The sequence below is a fragment of the Danio aesculapii genome, chromosome 21, assembly GCF_903798145.1.
Source record: "Danio aesculapii chromosome 21, fDanAes4.1, whole genome shotgun sequence".
Taxonomy (NCBI): Eukaryota; Metazoa; Chordata; class Actinopteri; order Cypriniformes; family Danionidae; genus Danio; species Danio aesculapii.
Genome location: NC_079455.1, coordinates 43725493 through 43747682, shown reverse-complemented (window position 1 = coordinate 43747682; position 22190 = coordinate 43725493). Strand labels below are relative to the sequence as shown.

The following is a 22190-nucleotide window of genomic DNA, read 5'->3' as shown; positions in this document are numbered from 1 at the left end:
TTTAACGAAAATCTATACAAATATTATTACTTTTAATTTGAATCTTTGTAAAGAACAGCGAAAATCTAATATAGGCCTAGTTATTATTTTTGAGGTCCTTATTATTTTATTAGTTAATTAATTAAACATACTAACTCTTTTATTAGTTTCTATGCCTCTTCTTATTATTATGGGTTGTGGTCTCATTATTTGCTTTTACTTCATTTAATACTTATCTGATGATGAGCAGAAAATGTCTCTAATGATGGATTTTTTTTACATAATGCTATCAAGATCGAGCATTTGTTCAGCAAATATCACGTCCACAAATCAGAATTTTTTTGCTAATTTCCAACTTAAACTGAAGAGAAACACAACATGTTAGAAATTATGGAGTAGCCTTCCTTATAATATTCGAGGTTCAGACATCAATCTTTTTAGTAAAGCATACACACAATGCATCACATAACAGCATGAAGCATGTACTCCATGCAGGTGAGTGGGCTTGACAAACCACCTGTAGGTAGGACACACTACTCCTGTCTTAATGCACCAGCCATTGCATTAGAAATACTCATATGCCTTACATGTTTGTTTATATTACTGCTATCTTCCGAAATGTTAGTCTTTTTTGCATTGATATTTAATATCTCTCGTCTAAACACTATGAACAGCAGCTACTCTATTTTCTTTGTTCTTTATTTCCACATGGGGATACTCATCCTGGGGCCTCTGGAGAGATTATGCAGCGCCATTGATGTAGTCCAGTGGTGTAGTCCTAAAAAAGGGTGGTGTACTATTACCCACCCAACCCCCCATGTTGTTTTATAATTTTACCTGAATGTTTCAGAGAGACATCATTCAGTTGACTTTGAAAAAATTTTCTCACAGCTGCTGTGGTGGTCAGGGGGCAGGGAATGGCGCAAAATATAAACAAAAATGCACCAATTGCAACAAATTAAGATGAGAGTTAAAAAAACATTTGGTATACAGTTAAAGGGGATGCGAACACACGTAATTAAGGAAGTCTAATCAGCAAAACAAGTGCGTAAACTGAGGGTATACGCAATTATTGATCCTCAGAAGTCGTAATACCCAAACAGCTAGTGGAAAAAAGTAGGCATACTGAGTATACGTGCGCATAGCCCCGACTACACCACTGATACTAACCATAGAGGACTTCTAGAGGTCCCCATAACCCTGGACCAGGTCGTATCCTGAGCTGATGGAAGAGCGGAGAGCATGAGACTGAATCCTGAAAAGTCCCAGTGACAGTCAATTGGTGAAGTTTGTTCCTCGCCACTGGCTTGCATGGTTTGGGACTTGTAGAGTTGCACATCGCTGGATTTGCTCTTCAGTGTTTGAACTCTCAGAAGTGAAAATTAAACCACACTGAACTGAACTCCAACTCTGAAAACTGGACTGACAAAGTTTCAATCTACTAGAACTTCTATGTTAAGCTGCTTTAACACAATCTACATTGTAAATGCGCTATAGAAATAAAGATGAACTGAATTGAAAATTAAGCAAGATAATATGAACTACTGAATTATGAACCCAATCATTTAGATACGCTTCCAGCAAAAACAAAAAAAAAAAATCACATTGTGCACTTTTATTAATTTTTCAATTATGTTGTATTTTTTCCAGTATTATTAATTTTTTTTAAATAGTTACAAACTATTTAAATACAAACTAGTTTTACTTGACCTCTCAAATGTCATTTTAAGAGTTCCCACTTAGATATGCTTGGCGTTTATAGCAGGTTTGGCATGCTGTCCCGGGAGAGAACCCTGAGCTCAGAGATATTTGAGCCCAGGGCTCTCCCCGGTCGATAAGCATATCAGGAGATCCGAGATCAGGTAGGTCTCGAGAGCTTCCTCTTGGAAAAGGAGGAGATGGGGTGGAAGGGGGAATTCTTCTAAATGAAGATAGAGCAGTAGGGAGAAAATGATCTATTTATAGTAAACTAGGATCACTCTGATTGGATTATTACTGATTACAGATGAGCTTGCCAGTCGTGCTCAATCATGCTACGTGCTCCTCTCCAAATTAGTTTATGAAACTTCACTTGTCAAATAATCAAACTTTAAACTATAAATTTTAACCAAAAACACGGCATGTTTAATTTAAGTTGAGTTAATCTTAAAATGTAACATTTATAAACCAAATGAGAGGTGAGGGCTCTCCAACAGTATCTGGATGCAGCCTTGATGATTCAAGCTGAGATTGCATATCTCAGTGATGCAATATCAGACACACTGCACTCAATGGAGCTAGTAATAATAATAATAATAATAATAATCTTTATTTAACCAGGTAAGGCAATTGAGAACCAGTTCTCATTAACATTGACGACCTGGCCAAGAGGCAACATCAAAAGCATATACAGTACTAAGCAGTAGGGACACAATACAATAACAATTTCAAAGATGCAGATAACATCTGAGACCAAGGAAAAACTAAAAACAAGCACAGTGATCTTGTACTCTTGACTGGATTGAATTTTGGAATAGGATGATGGTGGAATAGAAGTGTTGAGCTTTAGGGTCTGCTGCAGATGATTCCAAGCATCAGCAGCAGAAAACTGAAAAGAGTAGCGACCAAATGAAGTGTGTGAACTTTGGGTATATGCAGAGGTTAATAAAACTACTAGATAGCAGATCCTGAGGCGTTCCCAGGCCAGCCGAGAGACATAGTCCCTCCAGCGTGTCCTGGGTCTTCCCAGAGGCCTACTCCCGGTGGGACATGCCTGGAACACCTTTCTAGGTAGGCATCCACAACAGATGCCCGACCCCCCTCAGCTGACTTCTCTCAATGTGGAGGAGCAGCAGCTCTACTCAGAGCTCCTCACCCTATATAAGGGGGCACCCTGCCACTCTGCGAACGAAACTCATTTCGGCCGATCTTGTCCTTTCGCTCATAACTAGCCCCACACGGAATCTGCGTGCACAAATCCGCAGCTTTTTAGCCCATCCTTGAGTCTATTTACTTGTGCAAATGTGTTTATTTATAATAATTCAGTTTAAATTAATTTCAGTAACATTGACTTCTATGAAAATATTTATATGATTTATTTACAATACAGTTTGTAACGTAATATTTTTTGTCTTTTAGTAGATATATTATATGCTGAAATAAAAGGTACGCGAGCGGTCACTGGGTTGGTACCTTTTCAAAAAAGGTACACATTTGTCCTTAAAGGGTAAATATTGGTACATCAAATAAGTAAATATACTTATATATATATATATATATATATATATGATAATCAATTTAGTACCTAAAGATTAAGAGGAACACTTTTGTACTAATATGTACCGTTGAGGTAATATGGACCTCCATCTTTTGAAAAGGTACCACCCCAGCGACAGCTCGCGTACCTTTATTTCTGAGAGTGTATGATAGACTTGCTTTGTTTACCAAGTAAGTGGATCTAGATGGATTTGCATTGTAAACATTAAAGTTAAGCTATTATTTCATATATTAAGTTTAGTGACGATACTCCAAAATAAATCAGCTGATTTCAACAAAATTTTCTGCAGAAATAACTAAAAATGTCCACAGATTCTGTCTTGCCCTTCTCATGACCATAGTGTAGGAACGTAGATTAACCAGCAATCTTTCGGCTCAGCTCCTTTACCACAATGGACCGGTACACAATGACCACATTACTGCTGCCACTGGTCAATCTCACGCATCCTTCCTTCGCTCCTGAACATAAATAGGTATATTTTTAATAAATTAAACAAAAGTATAAGTAATGCATTGCACTTTATTTTCTCAGAGTTGCAGTATGAACAGTCAGTGCATTACAGAACATTTCAGAAAGCAGATATAAAACATCATTATTAATAAAGCCATTTCAGGCTGCTACTTACGGTGGCCGAGAGAGCTTAATGCATTCCAATATAAGAAAACACCAGCAAATTAAAAAGGAGAAGAAAAAAAAAAAAAAAAAAAACACATTGAGTGGGTAATGTAAAACACATTAAGAAAATATGCGGTATAGTCTCACAATGCAAACAATTTAAGAAAATGTGCTACAATTTCTAACACTCAAATAGCAGGGAACGCAATGGAAAAATGTTTCAAGGGGACCCAAAAAAAGGCACAAACCTGGCTGGGATTTGCTAATTGTGCCATGATTATTGCTTGTAGGTGAACTTGGATATTTGACTTTATTTTAATATTCTAATTACACCATTCCCTTGTCTTTTGTGTACGATTAGCCTAAATAACCATAGCCTAAATCAGTCACGTTTTTGGGTCCTCTTGAAACATTTCCATTGTCTACCCTGATATTTGCATGTGTTGTGAGAAAACACAGCCCGTTTTCTTAATGTGTTTGCATTGTGAGGATTTGCAACAGGTAAACCGGCGAAGATCTCTTCTGAATTTGCTTGTGTTATTTGGGATTGCATGCATTTTCTTCAATTGCCTCACATTAGGGTCTCTCTTGGCCAGCATAGGCACCCAATCACTGCATTTATATTCATCTCTCAAAGGTTATACTCTGCCAAAACAAGCAAAGCAATAGTCTCGAAGTCAATTCCTGGAGAGCCGCAGCTCTGCGCAGTTTTGCTCCAACCCTGATCAAACACAAATCCAAATAATCGAGGTGTTTGAAAGTCTTATGAACACCTTCATTAGTTGCATCAGCTGTGTTTGAGAAGGGTTGGAGCAAAACTGTGCAGAGCTGCGGCCCTCCAGGAATTGACTTTGAGACCCATGACCTAAAGGAGGGTTGTCCAAACTCTGAGGGACGGTGTCCTGCGGAGTTTAGCTCCAACTTGCTTCAGCACATCTGCAAGGAAGTTTCTAGTATGTCTACCCTGCTGAAAATCCAGCTTAAACCAGCCTAGGCTGGTTGGCTGGTTTTAGCTGGTTGACCAGCCTGGTTTTAGAGGGGTTTTGGTCATTTCCAGGCTGGTCTTAGCTGGTCAGGATGGAAAATGACCAGCTAAATTCAGCTAAAACCGGCTATGTCCAGCTTAAACCAGGCTGGAAATGGTGGAAACCAGCCTGAAAGTGGCCAAAACCCCTCTAAAACCAGGCTGGTCGGCCAGCTAAAACCAGCCTAGGCTGGTTTAAGCAGGATTTTTCAGCAGGGTAGTAAGCTTGATTAGCTGGTTCAGGTGTGTTTGATTAGGGTTGAAGCTAAACTCTCTCAGACACTGGCCTTCAAGGACAGAGTTTGGACACCCTTGACCTAAAGCAATGGTCTCAAACTCAAATTCCAATTCCACAGCTCTGCATAGTAAAGCTCCAACCACTTCCAACTCACCCCTGCTTAATAGTCTTGAACATCTTGATTATTTGCATCTGCTGTGTTTGATAAGGGTTGGAGCAAAACCGTGAAGAGCTGCGGCCCTCCAGGAATTGAGTTTAAGGCTTAAAGTAACACATCAAGAGCTAGACTGAAAAAACAAAACCTGAATAATCAGAATAGTGCACTAATACAGCTTTCCTCAAGTGTGAATCCTCTGGTGAGTTTTCAGACATGTTGACTTTTGGAAACTCTTCCCGCAGTCCGAACACTTATACGGCTTCTCTCCAGTGTGGATCCTCTGGTGTGTTTTTAAGTTGCTCGATGTTGCGAAGCTCCTCCCGCAGTCTGAACACACGTGAGGCTTCTCTCCGGTATGCATACGCTCGTGCACTTTCAACTTTTGCAAATGTAAAAAAGCCTTTCTGCAAAAAGAGCAAGAGAGTGGCTTCACGCTAGCATGAACATAAAGGTGCGCTCTCAAGCTTGACGCGGACACGAACGTTTTAGTGCAGTGATCGCAGCGGAACGACTTCTCTCCGCTGTGAGAGAGCTGGTGGGTTAGGAGAACGGGTTTAGATGTGAAACCCCTTCCACATTCAGAGCATGTGAAAGGCTTTTTCCCAGTGTGAACTCTCATGTGCACGTCCAGCTTTCCTTTGTGCGTGAAGCTCTTTCCGCATTCGGTGCAATGCATCAGGCCTTCTCCAGTGTGAAATCTCATGTGTCTGGTATGATCGGATTTATATTTGTAAGTCTTTCCGCACTCAAAGCAGGGAAAAGATCCTGTTTTTCCAGCTTGTTTTTGTGTTTCAGTCTGTGATCTGACTGCATTTCCATGTTTATCTGTGAAAAGATTAGGCTTATTAAATGATGTTTGTCTTCATTTCCATCAAATATAAAAACAGCTGAAGGATAAATGTGTTCACTCATCAGTTATTAACCCTTGTGCTGTTGTCAGGGCCGGATTAACGTAAGGGCTAGGTGGGGATAAACCCCAGGGCCCACGGAAGGGGGCCCTTGATTGGCTGAAGAATTCATTTGCGTGATGACGCAGGAAATGCCTTTGTGCGTTATGCGTTCTCTCGTCAGTAATGTGAAGTATTTCTTTCGGTTCGATTGCTGTTCAAAAACAATGACGCCGGTGCTAAACTGGGACTCCGAGTGGCTGTAGCCCAATCAGAATATTGAATAGCCATGTTTTAGTCACCCATAAGGGTGGGACAGGACAGTCCCTTGTTTCAGCACTATCGCGAGAACAGTCCATTCAAAGGTAGGCTAACCAAGCTCATCGTAGAACAATAAATAAAATTCAAACTTCATCATTGATACACTTATACATGTAGAAACGGAGTCTGGGATAGGCGGAATCATAATGAATGGACTCATAACTGAAGCACTGTCTCGGCCTCGCTGCGGCTACAGCTAAACTCAAACTGGCGCGCGCCCGCACAATCCTTCCATCACATAATATAACCGAGACAGTGTGCGAACAAATCAAATAGCCTACGCAAGCAGTTATCAAAATATTCATCATTGCGGAGTGTCCATCTCAAGTAAATACACTCGGTTATGCTTAACAGGTAGTCTGAACCAATTAAAAAGCAAACTTTATTAAAGGTTTACTTTGCCCCTTTTATGAAAACGACAGTAATAATAATAATAATAATAATAATAATAATAATAATAATAATAATAATAATAATAATAATAATAATAATAATATGGAGCAATGAAATATTGGCACTGGATTTCATTAGACAATATATCTGATGCAAAAATAATTTTTTAGGAAGTATTGCAAATGTTGTTTTGCTGATTTTTGCAGCCTGTTGGAACTTTAAAGTTCATAATATGCCATTACTTTATTACTTTTTGCCATTAGTTTTGTATACTTGCAGGCCTAATTTAATAAAATATAAATAAATAAATAAATATATATATAAAATGGTGGAAAATTAGATAACATTAACAACAACAGCTTATATACAGTACATATACATACTTTTGTGAGGTAAAAAAAAAATAAGGGGCCCCTTGGATTTGCTATAGCCCCAGGGCCTAATGTATTTTTAATCTGGCCCTGGCTGTTGGGGATAATTTTGATCCACTCTGAGGGGTGATTTCAGTCACAACTTTCTCTGTGCTTCAGCAAATGAAATAATTTTTGCAGACAAATCTTATTTCGACACACATTTTGGGAAAATGCCTTAATTTTTTTTCTAAAACTTACACTCTGGGCAAATTGACTACTCTTTCATTATGTTGGGGCTGTTTTGCCATATTGACTTCCATGATAAATCACATTTAGATTTTTCAGCTTTTTTATTTTTAATAAATTTGCAACGGTTTCAAAAACTTTTCACATTGTCATTATGGGGGATTGTGTGTAGAATGTTGAGGAAACAAATGAATTTAATACATTTTGGAATAAGGCTGTAACAAAAAAAAAAAAAAACACATGTAGAAAAAGTGAAGTGCTATCAATACTTTCCAGATGCACTGTGGTCATGCATTCTTGATTGTTTTTGGTTTTCCCTGTTTGGAAGGGGTAAAATTAGCTATTTTTACGGTGTCTTTTCTGTGATCAAGATGAACGAGCTAGCATACATTGCTATAGACAAGAATGGCAACCAGCTGCATTTTCTATCAATACCCCACCTCATTCACCCCTGGCGAAAACGATAAATAATTAAGCAAAAGGAAACTAAATCAGAGCCAAAACAATAATAATAATAATAATAATAATAATACAAAAAAAAAAAAAAAAAAGTACCTCTGCATTTAGCCTCTTACAAGAATAATTTTACAGAGTATATACAAAAATCAGAGAGTGAAATTCAATACCTTTTGAGACCTTTAAGACTCTTTCCATACATTTTAAGACCTTATAACTAGGCCCACATGGAATCTGCACACGCAGAATTCTGCAGATTTTCAGCCCATCATTAATTCTGTTTATTTACTTGAGTAAATATATTTATTCGGTTTTTAAATTAATTACAGTAATATTATTGACTACTAGGAAAATGTTCATCTGATTTATGTACAATGCATCTTGTACAGTCATATTTTAGCAGTCTTTTAGTAGAGATATTATATGAGAGACTTGCTTTGTTTACCAAATGGAGTAAATATAATTAGATTTTCATTTTAAACAATAAATACAACAAAAGTTAAAGAGATATTATTTTTCATTTCCCATATTAAGGTTTTAGTCATGATACTCCCAAAATAATTCTGAAGTCAAAACATGTGATTATAAAACGGAAGTCAATGGGGCAAAAACAGCCCCCAACATAATGAAAGGAGAGTCAATTTGAACAATACACACGGGTTAACGAGGAAGAATGAAAACACATACCTGTTTGTTTCTCTGTCTCTTTTATTCTGCAGGGTTTTTTCTCCATCTTTGCTACAGTATGTCAGTTGTTTCTCCTGCAGTAATTCCTCCTGTTTGCTGCTTCCTCAGCTGTAGGAAGATGTGAATGTATTCCTCAGCATTTAAACCCTCAGGAACGACTCTAGGAGCGGCTTCACCTGTGAATTGAGCTCATTAAGCAGATCGTCAACACATTTATTAGCATTCATCTCTCACAGTCGATTAAACTGAAGCTGAAAGTATATTAATGAGGGTTTGATTGCTGTAATCAGACATTTACTAAACGTGTGAATGTGTGAAAAGCATAAACAAATCTTTTATTTTTAATAAAGACAGTAGAAATGTAATCAATTATAACAACAGAATACGTCTCCAGTAACCGCCTAGTCGATTGTTTTGATTCACTAATACGAACCGACTCTTATGATCATTCGAATCATTCGTTCGTTGTTTAGGTCGTGTTGTAACCACATGCGCTTGTTGAACCCATTTTTGCACCGTACAATTCTATTTAATAACCAATTCAATTCACAATTCAACACAACAGGAATAAACAACAATGCAACTCTGGTTTCTTTTACAAAATATTGGTATTATAGTTTGTTTGTAAATATGTTATAAGGATGTCTAAATCCGTTTTAGTCCTCTTTTACAATTGCTTTGTTCATTGTATTCACCTTATTCTCCGCGTACGAGTGGGCGCAGCCATTTGAATCATTTTGGCTCGAAACTTCCGGTCTCATTCACTTCCATTCATTTTTAAACGTTAAAACAGATCGTTTTGCTGCTTGGTGTTGCAAACTGATATTTTCTTATGATATTATTCTACTTTGTCCGTATTTTAACGCAAACACTTGTTTGTAGAGTAAGTAGTTTGACCGTTTTTTGCCGTTTATTATTCCTAGTCATTTCTCCCATAGGCAACTGAATCGGAAGTTCTAAAACAATCGCAAAAACGCGCGCACTTCCGCATTGAAGAATAAGGTCAATAATTCTTGTATTGTTTTAAAGGAGACAATTTTACCATCTTTCAATATACAACGAATAAAATAATAGCATTCCACCTCTGGTGCATTTGCAGCAATGTTAGTTAGCTAACCCTGCTGAAAAATCCAGCTTAAACCAGCCTAGGCTGGTTGACTGGTTTTAGCTGGGAATGCATACTGTCCCTGACAAATTAACCAATAAATAAATGTAAAAATTGAAATGACCAATTTTTAGTAACATTAAACAACAACATCACCACCAACAACAACAATAATAAAATAGTCTGCAAAGCGATTGCAATTTAGAAACACAATCAGAACTGCAAACCACTAACGGTATTGCAGCGTCTGTTGTTATATTCATTAAAAACAAACAATAATAAGGATGTAACACGAATGTCGAGCGTTGTATTACTTTAACTGATAATATAAATAAAGCGTGAGGTTAAATGTAAAGCACAATTAGTCGAAATTACTTACAATAACTTAGGGAAAAGTTGGGTTACTAATACTCACCACCTGCTTATATCCACAGTTAGTTACTCACTCCCGCATGTGCAGAAACAGAAAGGCCTTTATTGTGTTTGCACAAAAAACAGAATACAAAAACTACAAACAAAGCAGACGTAAATAGACAATAAGAACATAAATAATCATACATATATATATATTTATGTAAACCCATTGGTCCTACACCACCCAACCCGCTCTGAGCTGGGATCGAACCAGCGATCTTCCACATGGGAGACGGTTGCTCTAACAAGGAGGCTAAAGACCATGCTTCCACGTGGAAGATCTCTGGTTCAATCCCAGCTCAGAGCGGGTTGGTGGTGTATGACCGGCGGGGTTGCATTGGTGCCGTGACCCGGATGGGAGCGAGGTTTAGGGGGGGCAAGTGTAACGGAGGCCCGCTAGTGAGTGCTGTGCAGGTAAACCTCACTACTCAGACCTCTAAAGGTGCAACAGACGCTAGAGGCCATCGTCTTGTTAGAGCAACCGACTCCCACACGGAAAGTCACCGGTTCGATCCCAGCTTGGGTGATTGTAGGGCTGGCAGGGGTAACACTGGTGCAGTGACCCCAATGGCAGTGAGGTTTAGGGGGGTGAGTGCATGTGGTATTTAAAGGTGTTCGTACGGAATAAAATCGCTGTCATAAATATTTTGTGCGTAAATAAAATTCATGCAATTGAAAGTGTGCATGTGCATTTCTAGGCATCTAATCCTTTTTTTCTCTCCCCTGGGCAATAATCAACGTAAATAGCTAGCACATCATTTGCTACCTGTATTTTTTTTTATGTTCATAAACAATACAGCACCATTGTTTATTATATTAGTTTCTGTAACCTAAAATCCACCTATTTCTAAATACATATTTTGTATTATATTTATTTATACAGTTAAAACAGTCAACAATGAACATACGGCACATAAATCAAGTATATAATATGTTTATATATCTATAAATTTGTTTACTTTATTTTCCAACTTATGTAATATATTGTATTGATATGTATGTGAGCTCCTGTTAACCATAAAATAAGTCCCTGGCCAATAAATTTAATTCTGATTCTGATTTTTTTAGTCAATGTTTGCCGTAATATCGATTGAAATAGAAAGACAGGGCAGGACATATAGTAGCTCCTCACCCTTTTCAAAAGACATCACATTTAGTCTACATCACCACTTTATCACACAGTATATAATAGTAATGCGACGTTTATTTTGATCTCTATTATGTAATAGCTTTAATTCATGTAAACCAGGGGTTGTCAAACTCCTGGAGGGAGTTTGCATCAACACACTTAAGCTGCGGTCACACTGGACTTTGTGTGTGCGAAATTCTGTCGTGCAGCGCTGCGAAAAGGGGCAGGATTAAACAAGATGATTAGACATAAAAAAAAAGCCAGCGATTGCTCCGTGTTTTAAATTTCTGTCCAGAGAGGTCGTGTTTTGATCCTCGATTGGTCTCACGCAGTCAAGCGATGCGATTTCGCAGGTCAGAGTTTACCAAGCTTGAACTTTGCACCGCAGCAAACTTGCGAAACTTGATGCATGACCCTGCGTTTCCGGTCTGATGCATTCGCGTGCGTATGAATGGAAGTCTATGGGAGGAAAAGCCCAGTGTGACCGCAGCTTTATGCTTTAATGCAGGGTCATGCGTTAAATTTCGCAGTTCGCTGCAGTGCAAAGTTCAAGCTTGGTGAACTCTGACCTACGAAATCGCATCACTTGACTGCATGAGACCAATCGAGGATCAAAACAGGACCTCTCTGGACAGAAATTTAAAATATGGAGCAATCGCTTGCTTTGTTTAATGTCTAATCATCTTGTTTAATCCCGCCCCTTTTCGCAGCACCGTTCGACAGAATTTTGCACACTCAAAGCCCAGTGTGACCGTAGCTTTACCTGTAGGTTTCAAACAATCCATGAAATTGGTCTGATCAGGTGTGTTTAATTAGGGTTAAAGCTAAACTTCCTGTATGTTATCTTTACACTTAAGAGAAATAATTGTCATATTTCTTTGTTATCGTACAAGTGTGACAATAATAATAATAATGATATATATTGTGGCAGAGGTGTAAAAGGTATTTAAGAATGTTACACATGTGAATGTACAAATAATGAGTGAAATATGTACTTAATTAATATAAAAATGCCTGGCCAGAAACATATTTTACTAATTTTTTATATACCATATTAAATTGTACTCAATTGTATTAAAAAAGTAAAAGTAACCACAAAAATAAAAACTAGAGATTCAAGTGTACGGGGAAATAACAGTTAAACCCACGAACCTGATATAAAGGTCTCAGAGATATTAATTTAGAGATATGAATTAATTAACTGGAAAAAAAAACAGCTTTCCCACTCTTATCACACAATAAATCCTGTATAAAGACTATATATGCATTAGTGAATAAGACTGAAGGGCTTTATTCTGTGAAAACCACCTGGATGTACTTTATCCAACTTATTACATGGTTACTTTCCACAAAACACACAAAAAAGACACAAAACATAGTTCTCAGGTATAAGAGTTTATTAATTCTTTAATTAAAGGCATAGCTGACAGAAATGAAAATGGCTGAATGGAGCATACACTAACCTACGTATTATTCAGACACTAGAGGCGCCAAACACTCAAAAACAGCATTAACAAGCATATAAATATGGGTGTGAATGGAATTACTGACAGCTAAGATGATTCAAAGTACGCAAATGAGCCTATGTTATTAGTTTTAGCAATAACTATCTGGGAAATTATTATATGGAAATGTTAAATGACCAATCAGAATACATTAAGGCAGCGCGTTATTAATGCAAATTGATTAAGATACCACTGCTTCACTTGGAGAAATAGAGCAAGGCAAGGCATGTTTATTCATATAGCACATTTCATATGTAATTGTAACTCAAAGTGCTTTACATAAACAAGTATAAATGAACTATAAAATACAACAAGATAAGAAATAAAAATAATAATTATGTTTTTCTTTATATGGTACTATTGGTGTCATTTTCACTCCTTTTAAAGCTGTTTTAACAACTTTCTAATCTGTTTTAATGTGCTAAAACAAGTTTAAAAGGAATGAAAAAGGAAAAGAAAGACACAAGTAGTGTGATATACAGAAAACATGCTATTTAAAACAAACCACGATAATTCAATGTGCTTTAGTTAAACAAGAATAAAAGGAATCTAAAGTACATCAGTCATAGGAAGTATAACTAACAAAGATTAAAAGTAAATAAAAACAGATCAGGTTTAAAATAAATTTTAAAAAGACTACCTGACAAAAGTCTCGTCACTGAACAGCAATAATGTCCAGTATAGAATATATGGTCATGCTGCAGTGGAAACAGAATGAATATTGTGTCTGACTCCATCATGAGCTTGGAGGACTGCATCCATACATCTCTGCAATGACTCAAATCACTGATTAATAAAGTCATCTGGAATGGTGAAGAAAGCGTTCTTGCAGGACTCCCAGAGTTCATCAAGATTCTTTGGATTCATCTTCAATGCCTCCTCCATCTTACCCGAGACATGCTCAATAATGTTCATGTCTGGTGACTGGGCTGGCCAATCCTGGAGCACCTTGACCTTCTTTACTTTCAGGAGCTTTGATGTGGAGGCTGAAGTATGAGAAGGAGCGCTATCCTGCTGGAGAATTTGCCCTCTCCTGTGGTTTGTAATGTAATGAGCAGCACAAATGTCTTGATACCTCAGGCTGTTGATGTTGATCATCCACTCTGCAGATCTCTCGCACGCCCCCCATACTGAATGTAAACCCCAAACCATGATGTTTCCTTCACCAAACTTGACTGATTCTCTGAGAATCTTGGCTCCATGTGGGTTCCAGTAGGTTTCTGCAGTATTTGATGATGATTGGGATGCAGATCAACAGATGATTCAGCAGAGAAATCCACCTTCTGACACTTTCAAATGATCAACTAGAAGTCAAGTTATTATTTGATGCTCTTACAACTGGGATCCACAACAAGACTTCTGTCAGGGAGTGTGTATGGCACTGTTATGATTTGCACTATAGATTCACTTGACAATAAGGACCTTCAGCCAGCTGCTGTGTATATGATTATTGGTATGCTATATTATTTATTAACTTATAAATTGTTTAGTGTTATTCTTTACAGAAACTGCAGAGCCAACGCTAAATAATTTCTTCTGTGTACACCAGTACATTAGGATGACAATAAATCTTGTTAAAGTCATCAGATACAATATACACTTATCGGCCACTTTAATAGGTACACCTTACTAGTACCGGGTTGGACCCCCTTGAACTGCTTTAATCCTTCATGGCGTAGATTCAACAAGGTACTGGAAATATTCCTCAGAGATTTTGCTCCATATTAACATGATAGCTTCACTGAGTTGCTGCAGATTTGTCAGCTGCACAATCATGATGTGAATCTACCGTTCCACTACATCCCAAAGGTGCTCTATTGGATTGAGCTCTGGTGACTGTGGAGGCCATTTGAGTACAGTGAACTCATTGTCATGTTCAAGAAACCAGTCTAAGATGATTCACGCTTTATGACATGGTGCGTTTTCCTGCTGGAAGTAGCCATCAGAAGATGGAGACACTGTGGTCATAAAGGGATGGACATGGTCAGCAACAATACTCAGGTAGGCTGTGGCGTTGACACAATGCTCAATTGGTACTAATGGACCCAAAGTGTGCCTAGAAAATACCCCCCACACCATTAACTGCCACTTTTCGATATTTTCGAACCATTCTCTGTAATCCCTAGAGATGGTTGTGCGTGAAAATCCCAGTAGATCAGCAGTTTCTGAAATACTCAGAGCAGCCCGTCTGGCATCAAAAACCATGCCACGTCACTTAAGTCCCCTTTCTTCCCCATTCTGATGCTCGCTTTGAACTGCAGCAGATCGTCTTGACCATGTCTACATGCCTAAATGCATTGAGCTCCTGCCATGTGATTGGCTGATTAGAAATTTGCGTTAACAAGCAGTTAGACAGGTATACCTAATAAAGTGGCCGATGAGTGTATATAAAAACAAACTATTAAAATGAACTAGGCATTTAAGAAAACTACAGAATCGGCAAGGAATAAATGTAAATTGCTTAGAGAGTTTCACAAACACAAACAAAAAGATTATTATTATTGTTTTATTCATCTTTTTTTCCCTCAGAGTATTGTTTCAAGACGTCCTAAACAAGTAATTTTGAACATTTTCTAAACGCAGTTTAATTATTTTAATATGATTTACAACATCCTGATGTAAACGATCAGTGTGTTAAACTGAACTAAATACAAAGACTACATCCATATTTATTCAGAGACAGCTTCATGATAAAGACCTCGTCTCTCTTCAGGGAGATTTTTCAGACTTTTCAGAACTTTCGCCTTCCTTTGAAGTGCTTTGCTCACTTGGAGTTGAACTCTCGGCTTTTTTGCACAGCTGTTTTTTCTCATGAGCTCGTACGTTGGCCAAAAACCCGAAACTCTTTCCACAAGTGGAGCACTTATAGGGCTTTTCCCCAGTGTGAACTCTCTCATGATATTTCAGGTTTCCTGGGAAAGTGAAACTCTTCTCACAGTGCGAACACTTGAACGGTTTCTCTCCGCTGTGCGTCTTCTGGTGGGATTTTAAGTTGCTGGGCGTTTTAAAGCACTTCCCGCAGTCTGAACACACATGCGGTTTCACTCCGGTGTGGATATACAAGTGAACTTGTAAGTGTTCCGGCCGTGAAAAACTCTTTTTGCACAAAGTACACAGATGAGGCTTTTCCCCGGTGTGAACTTTAAGGTGTTTTCTTAAGTTTGACGCCGTGACGAATGTCTTCTCGCACTGATCGCAGCTGAACGCCTTCACTCCAATGTGACGGCTCAGATGATCCTTGAGAACGTTTTTAGACGTGAAGCTCTGTTCACACTGAGGGCATTTATAGGGTCTTTCCCCACTGTGAATCCTCATGTGCCTCTTGAGGTCTGTTTTACGCGTGTAACTCTGTCCGCACAGAGTGCAGGCGAACGGTTTTTCCCCAGTGTGAAATCTCATGTGCGATTCCAGCGCTCCTTTCTCGGTGTAACTCTTCCCACATGAAATACACGTGAACAGGCCTTCTCCAGTGTGAACTTTCATGTGTCTGCTAAGACTGTCTTTATATTTATAACACTTTCCACACTCGGGGCAGCAGAAACATCCTGACATTTTCTGTCTGAACGTTGGCTCAGTGTGTGAACTGAATGTATATCCATCCTCATCTGTGAAAAGATTAGGTTTACTTTGTCTTTATACAATCTCTAATTAATTAATTCATATCAACGGAGGATACATGATTTGTTTAATCTAAATTTATGCTAACGTTCCATGTCGGTCATTAAAGAGAACGATTGAAAACACCAACCTATTAGTTCCTCTGTCTCTTCCTCTTTTATTATGAAGGGTTCGTCCTCTTGTATTGTGCAGGGTTCTTCCTCAATCTCCATCTTTACTATGTCAGTTGCCGTAATTCCTCCTGTCTGCTGTAGGAACATGGGAATATTCCTCAGCATTTAAACTCTCATCATGTTAAAATATGGGTGGGCCATTTATATGGATGCACCTTAATAAAACGGGAATGGTTGGTGATGTTAATGTACTGTTTGTGGCACATTAGTATATGCGAGGGGGCTCATGAAAGAATAAAGTTACGTTAAAACCAAGCACACCATTGTTTTTCTTGTGAAATTCCCAATAAGTTTGATGTGTCACATGACCCTCTTCCTAATGAAAAAAAAAAAAGTTGGATCCAAGATGGCGACTTCAAAATGGCCACCATGGTCACCACCCATCTTGAAAAGTTTGCCCCCTCACATATACTACTGTGCCACAAAGAGAACGTTAATATCACCAATTATTCCCATTTTATTACGGTGTATTCATATAAATGGCCCACTATGTAGATGAGTTAATTAATTTGGCGTCAGACATAAGGAAAGCTATCAGTTAAAGTATCAGAGTTACAATGCCAAATCAGAAAATGTTGGGACAGTATGGAAAACGCAAATAAAAAAAGAAAGTAGTGATTTCTATATTTACTTTGACTTGTATTTCATTTCAGGCAATTTGAACACAAATTATTTCATGTTTTGTCTTGTTAACTTCATTTCATTTGTAAGTATACATCCTTTCCTGTCGCTCAGACCTGCAACACGTTCCAAAAAAGCTGTGACGGGAGCAGTTTAGGGCTCGTAATCAGGTAAAGTAGTGAATTAATGATGCGATTTGAAACAGGTAATGTCAACAGGGTTTTTCAAAAGGTTTAATCCGGATAAAATTGATCCGGATTTAGTAATCCTTTTTTTGCGATCCGTGATCACGTAATCCAGAATTGGATCAATCTGATCCAGATAGGAACGTTTCAGGATCACTAAATCAGTGATTGTCAATCTTTGCAGTTATTTGGTTATTCTGTAATTACTGCATGCATCACCAATAAATATTCTAAAATTATTTTAGATTTAAAATTCTAAAATAATTTTATTCTAAATAATTCTAAATAATAATTCTAAATAATTTTATTTTAGAATAATTCATTCTAAAATTATTTAATATTTCTAAAAAATATTTTCCATTGTGATGAATATATATATATATATATATATATATATATATATATATATATATATATATATATATATATATATATATATATATATATATATATATATCTCAATTAGTGACAATAAAATGTATTATTTCTGGTGAATTTTGACAGCTGTTTGGGGGATTATTTTATGAGGCCAAACTTTTTCTACTTTGCTGTAGGCCTATACTAAAAGGCTGAATACGTTAAAGCCTACCTACTCACTGTAGCCTCCCAACAAACACACAACGTTGCCTCAACGTTGTACCAACCTTCCAAAAAGGTTGAGGATTCTACGTTGTTGGTAAAGGTTGTCACAACGATGTCATAATGTTGCCATTTAAACATCATGAGGGCCGCATGCTTTAGGTTGTGCTTAGGTGGCGTGGACGACCACTGTACAACATTTACTCGTCACAGCTGAATCAGTTTAAATATCAACAGACCGTCGTCTCATTCATCAACGACCAAGGAGACGTGAGTATTCTTTTATTTCTTCTTGCTAAATAAGATATGTATTAAATGTTGTGAAATATATAATAAAAAGTTTGATTAAAATCATTTGTGGGGCATTTTTAAATGAAAATGCCCCAAAATAAATGAATAATATTTAATATTAAGCAATACTGGAAGAGAATTACTGCTTATCCTGTATCCTAGGCAGTATTGATAAACTGCCAGAAAAAATATTAACACAAGTGGTAAGAACGCCGTCTCGCGGTTGCTGAAAGTCACACGACAACGTTGATACAGCCTTCTCACGTCTTACATTTCTACGTTGTGACAATGTAGCTAGAATGTAAGCGACGTTATCTTGAAAAAATACAACGTTGTGCAGACATCGCTACAACGAGAGGTGTTTGTTGGGCTGATAGATTTTGAAAAACCAAACTTGATTGAGGCTAGCAAGTGAGTCGGAGGTAAATATAGTTGTCATGGATAATTTACTTAATAGTCATTTACTTAATAATGTTTAAAAAATACCAAAAACCACTGCTCACTATTAACTAATAAAGTTATTTAACATTTTATAATGTAATACAGTAAAAACAATCTAGTTTATAACAGAATTACACTTGTTTTTGCCTAGATTTGATTCTGTATAGTCCTCTATGTGTGACAGTATTAAAACGCAGATTAATTTACAACATGTATTGAAACATTTCATTCCAGTCTGCTTTTTTGCTGCTAAAAGTTGCGTCAAATTAGAAATGACGATCTAGAAATTGCCTCTCTAAAGGCAACCTCCCCAACCCTCTCCATCCTTCTCACTCTCCTCTCAGATGGGATGGTGGGCCGAATCGAAGGTTACAAGGCCAACTTTGACCCACGGGCCCTACTTTAGGCATCTCTGCTCTAGATATTGCAGAGTGACATGTGAAATAACAGAAAGTAGCTACATTAAATAACTCTAAATGTAAGAATAGGTCAATGTTATTGTTCACGATCCTAATAGCACGAGTGACCTGCCTCCCGGTCATACCTGTCAAGCCTCCTGTTTTTCCTGGGATTCTCCCGTATTTTACAGTTCTATCCCGGTATCATCCTGTGAAAGCATTTTCCTGTATTTTCAGTCTTTCTCTGAAGGGTGGCATATAAACTTTAAAGAGCCGAGTCTCCCTATACGCAACACATATCGCCGAACCACCAGGGGCCGCCCCTTGCTCTTAAATGAGAGTCTGTTCTGTGCTTTCGCTTTATTTAGGCATGAAAATACTTTGAAATAAATATGAAAATGGTGGGATTTCCTTTCCTATTCATTTCAGGTGCCGTCTCCCCTTCATATGCAATCCTCAAAACAGTCATATAGCAGTGCGTGACTGTCAGCTGACGCGCTCCATAGTGATCAATAGACGCTTGAAAGTCCTGGATTTGGGTGCGTGTTTGAACGGACATATACACATAATTAATAATAATAATAACATCTAAAGATGTCGATCTTGGTGGTTTTTTTTTTTCAAACACAACTAATTTCATCCTAAATGAGCATAAACAGTTAGGAAAGCAATCGAAAGCTTTTATTATAACTTTGGATCATCGCATTTTTAAAGTGACACCTTTTATTTAATGTAATAAAAAGAAAAAATCTAAATAAATAAGAGATTCATTCGTCGCTCTTTAATCAGAATGTGTAAGTTATACAGTGAATAAACGGCTAATGAGATTTTATAGCTTGATTCTTTTTCATTATAATAGCTATTCATTTTAATAAGCTGAACTGTTTGCTAATGTGTACTATTTAATTTTTCTTTTGTAAATAGTGATAATAAAACATATTACAGACCATTTAACTTTTTATTTACAATGAAACAGCTCCAAATGATCATATTTAGTAATCTAGGGACTTTTTAAAGGGGGGGATCCCTTATTATAGTGGGCATATCCCTTATTTTCACATTCCAATGTTGACAGGTATGCCGGTTAATGTGGTCGTATACGTGCATTGTCCAAATGAATAGTTTCTTATTAGTAGTTTAATAAAATTAGGTCTATAGCCTGCTAAAACATGCTTTAAAATGATTTATGATTTACGGTCAATGCTAAAATTAATTTGACTCCGAATATCAGGACGAGTTGCACCAGATGAGATGCTGTCTCCAGATACGGCTAATAAACGCTTATTGTGAGCAAACAACAATCAAGATTATGAAAACTGTTTTATCATGACTGAGATATCCTAAAATAACGCTGCGTCTATGCTGTCGGCCCAGTCTGCCCCGCTATTGTTTACGGCACCGGCACACCCGTTAACGTTTCATATATAAGTGAGCGTGAAGGGAAACGAAAAGAAAAACCAGTCAAAAAAACAACATATAAAACAATTTCAGAAAAGAAATACTAACCGTCTGCCTAAAGAACAAACAATGCAAGTCCGCTGATCTGCTTCAGCACATCTGTTCTTCGCATCACTGAAATCGTTCTTCTTGAGCTCTATTGGATTGTATTCAACTTCTAGGTGCGTTACCGCCACCTGCTGGTAAAGAGTGTGAGCTGCGCTTGAACATACAAGCGATCTTCAAAAATCCTCCCTACATAATTTAGACATCTAATTTAGTCATTTCAGATATAGCATTCAATATTCAATACAGTCCTCATTTGACTTGTTTTGTAACACTTTAACCAAACTAAAATTCCTTTTAACTCTTCTCAAATTTAAAGTAGTAATTTCAGTAGGTAGCGCCGTCGCCTCACAGCAAGAAGGCTGGTTTAAGCCTCGGCTGGGTCAGTTGGCGTCTCTGTGTGGAGATTACATGTTCTTTCTGTGTTCGTGTGGGTTTCCTCCGGGTGCTCCGGTTTCCCCCACAGTCCAAAGACATGCGGTACATGTGAATTGAGTAGGCTAAATTGTCCGTAGTGTATGAGTGTGAATGGATGTTTCCCAGAGATGGGTTGCAGCTGCGTAAAACATGTGCTGGATAATTTGGCAGTCCATTCCACTGTGGCGCCACTAGATTAATAAAGGGACTAAGCTGAAAGGAAAATAAATGAATGAACTTTCCCTACTGTATTTCGGGCACTTCATTGCTTCACTGTTTATTCCTGCCAATAATAATCACATTTTCCAGCCTGATGTTGTTTCATTTTGTACAATGTACTGTTGAGTCCAAATCTAAGTCTTGAAATTATGCTTTCTTCCTTCATATTTCTACTTGTTATTCCTCCTTTCTCCACATTTCTTTGTATATTAAACAACCACCTGCCATTTCTTTATTCCTCCCATTGTTTTGCCACCTATTCTAGGTCGCTGATTCGAGTCCCGGCTGGGTCAGTTGGCATTTCTGTGTGGAGTTTCTGTGCATGTTCTCCCCGTGCTGCCGTGGGTTTCCTCCGGGTGCTCCGGATTCCACCACAGTCCAAACACATGCGCTATCTGGGAATTGATTAGCTAAATTGTTCATAGTGTATGTGTGTGAATGAGTGTATGGATGTTTCCCAGTAGTGGGTTGCAGATGGAAGGGCATCCACTGTTTAAAACAGATGCTGGAATAGTTGGCAGTTCATTCCGCAGTGGTGACCCCAGATAAATAAGGAACTAAACCGAAGGAAAATGAATGAATGAATGTTTTATAGTATTATTATTTCTTCAGGGCTAGCACTGTCGCCTCACCGCAAGATGGTCGCTGGTTCAAGCCTCGTCTGGGCCAGTTGGCGTTTCTGTGTGGAGTTTGCATGTTCTCCCCGTGTTGGCGTGGGTTTCCTTCTGGTGCTTCGGTTTCCCCCACAGTCCAAACACATGCGCTACAGGGGAATTGGGTAAGCTAAATTGGCCGTAGCGTATGTGTGTGAATGAGTGTGTATGGGTGTTTCCCAGTACTGGGTTGCAGCCGGAAGGGCATCTTCTGTGTGAAACATATGCTGGAATAGTTGGCGGTTCATTCCAGTGTGGTGACCCCTGATAAATAAACAACTCAGATATACAGGGTTTACAGATATATTCTCAATGCATCTCCTGTAA

The 22190-nt window shown here is 37.9% G+C and overlaps 2 protein-coding genes across 2 annotated transcripts; both read right to left on the bottom strand.

The window, feature by feature from the left end:
• Window positions 1-3931: 3931 nt before the first annotated feature.
• On the bottom strand, window positions 3932-20673 carry zgc:66483 (uncharacterized protein LOC327554 homolog). The gene is made up of 3 exons (XM_056446019.1): window positions 20578-20673; window positions 8613-8708; window positions 3932-6094 (listed from the first exon to the last, which is right to left on the bottom strand). Exons 2-3 carry the CDS (start codon window positions 8656-8658, stop codon window positions 5451-5453), a joined length of 690 nt encoding a protein of 229 aa, XP_056301994.1. The 5' UTR covers window positions 8659-8708; window positions 20578-20673; the 3' UTR covers window positions 3932-5450.
• Window positions 14903-20656, bottom strand: zgc:113348 (uncharacterized protein LOC503599 homolog). Its single transcript, XM_056446012.1, has 3 exons — window positions 20578-20656; window positions 16514-16631; window positions 14903-16370 (listed from the first exon to the last, which is right to left on the bottom strand). The coding sequence occupies exons 2-3, from the start codon at window positions 16593-16595 to the stop codon at window positions 15475-15477; spliced, it is 978 nt and encodes a 325-aa protein (XP_056301987.1). The 5' UTR covers window positions 16596-16631; window positions 20578-20656; the 3' UTR covers window positions 14903-15474.
• Window positions 20674-22190: the final 1517 nt, after the last annotated feature.